This window comes from Monodelphis domestica, chromosome 7 (assembly GCF_027887165.1).
Source record: "Monodelphis domestica isolate mMonDom1 chromosome 7, mMonDom1.pri, whole genome shotgun sequence".
NCBI classification, from domain to species: domain Eukaryota; kingdom Metazoa; phylum Chordata; class Mammalia; order Didelphimorphia; family Didelphidae; genus Monodelphis; species Monodelphis domestica.
The window spans coordinates 105,974,898-105,983,602 of record NC_077233.1 but is presented as its reverse complement, the minus strand read 5'-3'; the positions used below and the strand labels follow the sequence as shown (position 1 = coordinate 105,983,602).

Genomic DNA, 8,705 nt, shown 5'->3' with positions numbered 1-8,705 from the left:
CCAAATATATGCACTACTCCCCATGGATATTTGGAATCAGTATAATCCCCCCCACCCCCCATTCCCCTAGTAGCCTCAAAGCCTCATTGAGCACATGTAGCTCACAGGTTTGAGCTGACCAGGTACTTGGGAGGTGGTTTTTTATCCACAAAGTGATCTTGTCTCCATCAGTTATTGCATACTCATTCTTCCTTTTCCCATCTACCACTCATGAATATCTATCTATAAACAGATTTACTTCCCCAGGTAAGGGAGATTTCTGTAAATCATCTCTTGCTTTTCTCTGAAAATCTATTATCTCCATGCAATCATGCTCTGTCCCCATAGTTCTCCTTTCCAGTTCCCTGCAAAAACATCACGGGATTCAGATGAGAATCCAATGCCAGAACCAGGTCATCTTTTTCCAGTAAGATAGCTTCATACTTTAGTATCCTAGAATCAGCGAGCCACCAGACAGCCTTCTGATGTAAAATTGTGTGGCTTCCCCCAAAAGTTAATCTCCTACTCTTCTACTATAATGGCAGTGGCTGCAACTGCTTATATGCAAGTTGTCTAGCCTCTGGCAACATCTAAAATTTTAGATGGAAAAGTCACTAGGCTCTTCTGCCCTCCTTAAGTCTGAGAACGAACTCCCTTGTCCACATTATCAAACAAGTGGAAATATTTGTTCAAAGAAGGCAGGGCTAACACAGGTGCTGACTGTAAAACCCTCTTCAGTTCTGAGAATTTCTCTTCTCCCTCTGAATCCCATCTTATGGAATCTGGAGATTCTTCCAACAAGTAAGCATACAGAGACAATCCAGAGTCTGCAGTACCCTACCAACCCTAAAACATACTTAAGTTTTTCTTAGTTCTGGGTAGTTCTCATTGCAAAATAGCAGAAACTCGGGTTGGATCTAACCTCCTTTGTCCTTCATGATGAAATGCCCAAAATATTTAACTTCCTTCTCTGCAAATTGTAACTTTCCCTTTGACACCCATAGTCCATTCTCTCCCCCAAAAGGTTAACAACTTAACTGACTAGTTGCAACACTGGGGTGTTTCTCTCCTGCCCAGTAACAGATCGTCTACATGGCATGCTGGAGGAGGTGTGGGATGGAGGCTTCTAATATATTTTCCAGGACATGCCCCAAAATGATGTGGTGAATCTCTGAATGCTTGTGGTAACACCCATCATTGAAACTGCCTCTTTCTCCTTGTATTGGGGTCTTCCCACTCAAAGGCAAACAAATTTCAATTATTGGGGTACCATGGGACTGCCCAGAAAGCATCCTTTCAATCTATCCCAGTAAAATACATTCTACTGTGAGAAATCTTACTTATCAAAGTATAAGTGTCAGGAATCCCTGGATGTATAGGTAAGAGTATCTAAGTAATTTCTCTAAGATCTTGAATCTGCCTATAACTCCTATCACTTTTTCTCACTGGTAAGATAGGGCTATTATGAGCAGACTGACACATCTCCAGGAGTGCATCCTCCAGGAGGGCTGTTATCACTGGCTCCACCTTCATTCAAGTGAAATAGGAGACTGCCTAACCTTGACTGGTTCAGCTCCTTTAATTCATCTTGCAAAGGAGGCATCTCAACTCTGCCTCGATTTCTGGGTCCTGCCCATACTTTAGGATCAATTTGAACTTCCTCCTCTCCCTTGAACAAAAATTACCTGCAGGCCTGAGAGGCCTCTATCTTAGTTCCATTTATTATTAACTGTAAATACAATCTAGTAATCATATCTCTACCTAACAGTTTATGCCTGCTTCAGGAATTGACAGAAACTATTCTAGTATTTTCTCTTGTTTATCTGTCACAATAACTGGCTGGGTCATGGGTACATAAAAATTCTCCCCTTTTACCCCAGATAGGAGATATCAAGGATTTCCAATCAGGAGAATGACATGATTAGAACTGAATTTAAGAATATTAATTTGTAACTTCTTAGAAAACCATTTAGAAAGGAAAGTTACTAGAATGAAAGTCAAGAAGTGATGGGTGGGGGCTCTGGACAACAATGTTTAAGCTCTTGCTAGTGCCCAGAATTTTTCTAGGAACTGAAGCTATAGAAAACAAAACATGAAACAGCCCCAATACTTAAAGAATTTATTTTCCATTTGGAAGAGGCAGCCATATACATATTTAAATATATACAAAATAAATATAAAGACATACTCCCTAAGGAGAGCATGCTAGCAGCTGGAAGGATCAGGAATGACTTCCTAGGGAAAAATCACATTTTGAAGTAAATTTTGAAGGAAACCCAACCATTCTAAATAGGAAGAGGATTTCATACAATGGCTCAACTATGTTCCCTACTCAGAATGAGAAGTTGTGCAATGTATTAAATAGGAAGGATGGATGACAAAACTTGACAACTGACTGATTGTGAGGGAAAAAGAAGGAAGAATCATCAACTATCTTGTTAACTCTCATAAATCAATGACATACCATAACAGTGTTGAGCATATGCCCATTCCCAAGTACCAGAGAGTCAATTCTCTAGTTGCCATGGTAACTAACAACCTTTTGGTTACCATAATAGGAAAAGTAAATTGGACTCAGAATGTGGAGACTCTTTAATATTATTTCTGAGTTCTAACTGGAAAACATGACTGATTTCATTATTGATTTGAAAGATGTTTTGCTCTCCTCTTAAACTGTACTTCTTATTTCTTTATTTTTCACTGAAGTCATGAAAGCTGTGATTGCTTTTTTTTCTTCTGGTTCTCAGTCTTTTCTTCTTTCTTTGGTACAATCCATTGTCCATAATTAATATAGGTTATTATACAGAACCAGATAAACCTAGTAACAAATGGGTAGATTTTAAAAAATGTAATCATATTGAACACTAGCCATGAAAAAAATGATTATGTTTTTTATTTTTACATTCTAACGCTTCTCAGCCCTTTACTAGTAGGAAGGGAATGTACCAGGGATGAAGATCCTCTTCCTAAAGGTAAGACTCCAGAATATGACATGTTCTAGATTCCATCGCTATGGAAGACTCAAGGGGCAAAAACTAACACCACTTTACCTCAGCAGCTTAGATTACACAAGTTGTACATGCTTCCAGGAGATAGGTAAATTATAAAATACTTGCTTTCTTTCTTTTTTCTGTGATGGAAGGCTAAAAAGGAACTCTAAAAGATGATAGTAATTAAGGTAGCCAAGTTTGGGAAAAGATGAAAAAGTCAGAACTTGTTTTATTGTTTGTTTTTTAAAGAAAATTAGTTTAATATATCTTTTAATGTGAATAATTTTCAGATTAAAATAGATTTTTAAAATGTACTACCTTAAATTTAATGTTAGAATGGGAGACAATGTTATAAGAGGAAATGTTGAAGGAAATGGGGATATTTAAATTATTGAAGAAAAGGCTAAAAAAGAACATGATAGCCGTCTTCAAATATCTGAAGGGTGGTTATATGGAGAAATAATTGTATTCATTATATGTGGTTCCATGGGAAAATAGGATCAATGGGTTGAAGTCATAGGGGTCAGATTTTATTTCAGTTTAAACTAGGGAAGTCTTTCTAACATCTAGAGTAGAACTTTTAAAAATGCTTTGTGAAGAAAGGGTTTTTTGTTTGGGTTTTTTTGTCAGTAGTAGCAATCAAGCAAAGAGAAACTGGCCAACAGTCAAAGAATGTTGAAGAAAGAATTCAAAAGTCAGTTAGGAGGGTATTGTCTGGATGGCTTCCAAGGTCCTTTATATATGAATATATGAAACTAAAGAAATATAACCCAGATTACAATGATAATTTTTGGGAAGCCTTTATGAAAGATACTCACCAATACTAACTGATGTCATTTTTGTCCACATAGAATAAGTGGCAGATTAGATTTTATAATATATATTTTAGAGCTTAAGTCTATTGCTTTCAATTCAGTAATTTTTTAAAAAATTCATTCAAACATACCCTGGAAATACATGTTACCTAAATTTCTGTTGGTTGTTTTCAGTAGATCCTGGAATTAACAAGTGAAAAACTAGCTAACATCAGTCATTCTTACAGAGGACTGGATGAAGGATTTTTGGAAGGATAATGCCACTAGAACCCTTACCTATTTGTCAATGTCCCATCTACTTGAATGGAACTCAGAATGGGGCCGATTCGATCCCCTCTTCACACAGGTTTGTTAGTGACTGTCCCCATGAAAGATTTACAAAGAAAATCAAATATCCTCTCTGTGCACAAGGGTGGCAATCTCTTCTCCGCCCTTCTAGATCTGAGAATGATACCAAGAAGCAAGAAATATATCACTTAGGAAATGACACCCCTCTACAGCCTGAAGAGGATCACAGTTATGTTGATTCTTTTCCAAGTTGTCAGCCTCGTTCTGATGGTGAATTGTCTGATGATGACTCTATTCAGGTCAATCCTCTGAAATATCAAGTTGTCCAAGAACTATTGAAACAGTTTTCTGGTAACAAGCCAGATCAAGCCCATGAAGTGTCTTCAGGATACTTTAAAGAACAGGTGGTTATTGAATTCAGAAGAGCTCTTTATTTTTCTGGGCTTCAGGTATTGTATGTCAGGGGTGGTGGATTCTATAGGCATATTTCATCAGATTTCTTCCAAAGAAACCAGAACTGTCTACAACGATTAATCCCATGGCTGAAACGTGAGCTGACTGCTGTATATGGTGACTTTGGATATACAGCCAAAAATATTCTTTCTATCATCCTCCAAAACATGACAGTGTATGATCTGGACAGCCAGCCCTTCTATGAAATCTTGGAGCCCTATCTCTTGCAATACACCAAACACTTCTTACATGAATTCATCAGTTTTGCTCGGTCACCTTTTAATATGAAAACTTATGACCAGAGAGCCATTTATGAGTGTCCTTCTCCATATGGAAGAGGAAATCTATTCACTATCTCACCTGCTACTGACAAAGGAGTTTTACCAGCACTGGAAAATTATGCAGAGATATTTAAAACCAATGACGACTCGGGGGATAAAGGAATATTGCCTCACTCATACTCATATCATAACATGCCATCTGAGTTAACTTCCATTCCATCTGAAAGAAATCTAAAAGAGCTTAACAGGGCCAAAAGTTACCATCCACTGAGGATCTCAACCACGTCAGAATCAGGAGACAGCAAAGGTGTGATTTCATCACAGAGTTATACCCATATTTCTCTTCTTAAGTCAATGTGTGGGGAGCCCATAGACTTGGCAGAACCAGCATCTGATGGCAAGAGAAACACTTCTGAGAGAAAAACAGATGGGAGAAAGCTGAAGCCTGAAGAGGATAAGTGTTTAGGAGATAACAGAGCTACATACTCCACATCCAGTATTTCAACCACCTCACATTCTAGCCCCAAAGAAAAAAAATTACTGTCTCTTTGCCAGCCAATGAAGACCCAGGAGAAAGACCCAGAAAAGAACAAAAATACAGATTCCTCTGGGAAGAACTTTCAAAGTAGCTATCCTATGGTGAAGGAAACACAAGAATCCCCCCCCAAATCTCCAAATTTCTATTCAGAGAATGTCCATTCTCTTAAGAGATCTGTTCAGAGGGGCCAAAGAGTACAGGCCTTTAGGAAAGAGAGGTTTAAGGGTCAGTCATCCTCCCAATGTAGAGAACTAAGCTCCCACCACTACAGAAGACTGAGAAGTTCACAGACCAGAGACCATACGAATTCTCTTAAAAAGGGGCTACCTCAGAGCAATAATGACAAACCACATTTGTCCCATTGCCATAAAAAGAGAAGATCAAGAAGCAGAGATCACAATGATAGGGACCTGAGAGGAAACCATCCAAGTGAACCTTTACTAACTATATCTTGTGAAGCTCAGGAAGATGATAAAGAAGATGATATTCACCCACCATTTAGGAGAATTGTTCTAACTTCTGCAAGGGAGTTTTTTAATACTAGGGGGAAATCCCCAAAATTTTGTATCAGGGAAAAAGCTTTTAGAGTGAAAAGCCCTAATGTCTGCCTCCCTACTGAGAATCATAGATCAAACTGTCAGTGTAAGAGGAGGTCAGGTACAGTGTGTGTAGAAAACAACTCATTAAACCATGAAAAGATGGGCAAGAAGAGAAGATTCAAATGCCAGCCTTCAGAGAAGGAAAATAATGGAACAATGCCTAGCACACTGCCTGCTTCCATTCAGAGGCACCAAATAAATGAGTTCACATCCTTCTATAGACCAGTTCTGCCCAAACAAAATGTAAAACCTCTAGCCCTAGTTTCCAAGCACACCATAAGCTATCAAGAAGAGACAAGAAAAATGTGAACAAAAAGTTGAAAGCAAGATTATTTGGTAAGAAGGCAACAGTGTTTAGGGAGGAACATGAACCTACAAAGTTTAAATGATTGAAGGGACATCCTACATCATTTTGCAATTAGAATTGTCTGTTTTATTTAGTTAAAAAAATAAAAAATATACAACATCCATTTTGTTTTAAAATGAGCCTTAAATATGTGACATGTTTAAATCTTCAATTGGTCAGACAGTTCTAAGAGGATTTAACAATTTATAAAACCTGGACCTTGTACTTAATATAAATTGGGCAAAAAAGCCAGAAGAACAATGACAAGAAAAATTTTATATAAGAATTAAATTAATTATCTGTAAGTTACATGTAACAACATCTTAATATTCTAAATAATAAGATATGAGAAGTGGATGCCTGTGGTAGCAATGATCATCATGATTATTGTAGGGATAATAGCAAGGGAGCACTTTGTCCCAGTATTATTTCTATCAACTCCAATGGAAAAAAGGTGAAAACTCAAAAGGATAGGTTAATAATAAACCAGGAGGATAATAATTCACATGATCATTCATATTTTAAAATTTGTGATTTTTCTCACAAGCTAGTAAGACTGGTAGGTCCCGGGAGGGACAGAGAAGTTTAAGATTTATTGCTGAGTATATAATTGATCCTGAGCATAAATGGTTTATTTATCTTAGAGGCACATTTATTCTTGTTTTAATAATTTATTTAGAATATTTTTCCATGGTTACTTGATTCATGATTTTCCCCACACCTCTTCTCTCCCCCCTCCTGGAGCTGACAATCAATTCCACTGGGTTATATATGTATCATTGTTCCAAACCTATTTCCATATTACTAATATGTACAATAGAATGATACTTTAACATCAAAATCTCCAATCATATCCCCATCAAACCACATGATCAATCATATGTTTCTCTTCTGTTTTCTGCCCCCACAGTTCTTTCTCTGAATTTGGATAGTGTTCTTTCTCATAAGTCTCTCCAGATTGTCATGGGTCATTGCATTGCTGCTAGTAGAAAAGTCCATTACATTGGATTGTACCACAGTGTATCCATCTCTGTGTACAATGTTCTCCTGGTTCTGCTCCTCTAACTCTGCATCAATTCCTGGAGGTTGTTCCCATTCACATAGAAATCTTCCAGTTCATTATTCCTTTCAGCACTATAGTATTCCATCACCATCAGATGCCACAAATTTGTTCAGCCATTCCCCAATTGAAGGGCATCCCCTCATTTTCCAATTTTTTTGCTACCACAAAGTGCACAGTTATAAATATTTTGGTACAAGTCATTTTCCTCATTATTTCTTTGGGGAATAAACCCAGCAGTGGTATGGTTGGATCAAAGGGCAGGCAGTCTTTTAGTACCCTTTGGACATAGTTCCAAATTGAGGCAATTTATTCTTTTAGGCCTCCTCCTCTTTCTCCTTATCTTTATCATTATTATGAGTGATGATACATATAGAATTTTTATTTTTGAAAAATTTTATGAACATCTCTTTTATCTCTTTATAACTTATCTCATCTCCATCTTAACTCAAAGTTCAGGAAGATACAGTGACATCACTCTTACTGTCAGAGATGGGATTTGAACTTGATTCTTCCACTCTTAGGAAAGCACATTTGGCCAAGTTGCCTCATTTATGAAGATCCCTCCAAACATCACCTTTCTATACTAAATCGTGCTCCAGGCTCAGAAATAATGTGCCTTTCCAACTACATGGTAACTACTAAGGACATGGTTAAAAACAGAGAAGTAAACTGCCTTGCAGAGAGGAACAAAACAGTTATTTTGTTTTATCTGAAAGAGGCATGAAAAGATAGCCTTGGATTTATGAAAAGTGCCTCAACTTTATCTCCACTGTGTATTTCATTCTTGTTTTCAGATGCCTATCAAGCAATCCCAGCTAAGGCTAAAATAAGTTGTAGTTTAAGGTGTGATGCCATCACATACCCAAGGTGATTTGTATTTTTAAAATTGGGGCTCCTGAAAGAGGCTTTCTTTCTCAAATATTACTCCTAAAAAGTATTACTATTAAAAGACATTTGGCATATGTTCCCTCAGGAGTCCTTTATTTGATTGCAGTATGAAAGACGGCATATTCCCTACTAAATACCATAAAACTTCATGATCAAAAGTAAAAATATAAGTTTTTCCATGCAAAAAGTAGCAAAACCTAATGTACCTAAAAATAGTGCAAGGCTCAATGGTCTTTTGTAAAGACCACTGTAAAGCATTTGTAAAGATAGTTCTTAAAGAACCAACATTTTCAATTATTTCTCTCTCAAAAACAATTATTGTGAACTAGAGATTACTTCAGTTGGAAACCAAAGTATCTATAATGTCTGTAGGTTATAAACAATTCATTTTAATCACATTTAATTTTAATAAAGTTTACTATGCAATGATTTTGTAGAAGGGTCCTCTGACTTCAGTGCTAAGTA

The 8,705-nt window shown here is 36.9% G+C and overlaps 1 protein-coding gene across 4 annotated transcripts; it reads left to right on the top strand.

Annotated features, from left to right (window-relative positions):
* The first annotated feature begins 2,555 nt into the window (after positions 1–2,555).
* On the top strand, positions 2,556–6,413 carry LOC103093464 (E3 ubiquitin-protein ligase Topors-like). Of its 4 annotated transcripts, none has more exons than XM_056805300.1 (2): positions 2,556–2,951; positions 3,962–6,413. In XM_056805300.1, exon 2 carries the CDS (start codon positions 4,042–4,044, stop codon positions 6,250–6,252), a length of 2,211 nt encoding a protein of 736 aa, XP_056661278.1. In that variant the 5' UTR covers positions 2,556–2,951; positions 3,962–4,041; the 3' UTR covers positions 6,253–6,413. The 4 variants fall into 4 exon arrangements, with proteins under 4 accessions (XP_056661278.1, XP_056661279.1, XP_007499702.2 ...); XM_056805301.1 differs by having other exon boundaries at positions 3,959–6,413; XM_007499640.3 differs by lacking the exon at positions 2,556–2,951 and adding an exon at positions 2,958–3,075.
* Positions 6,414–8,705: the final 2,292 nt, after the last annotated feature.

What these genes read in the sequence shown, in the direction of transcription:
- LOC103093464 (XM_056805300.1), top strand. Translation starts at nt 4,042, where the DNA reads ATGCCACTAGAACCCTTACCTATTTGTCAATGTCCCATCTACTTGAAT.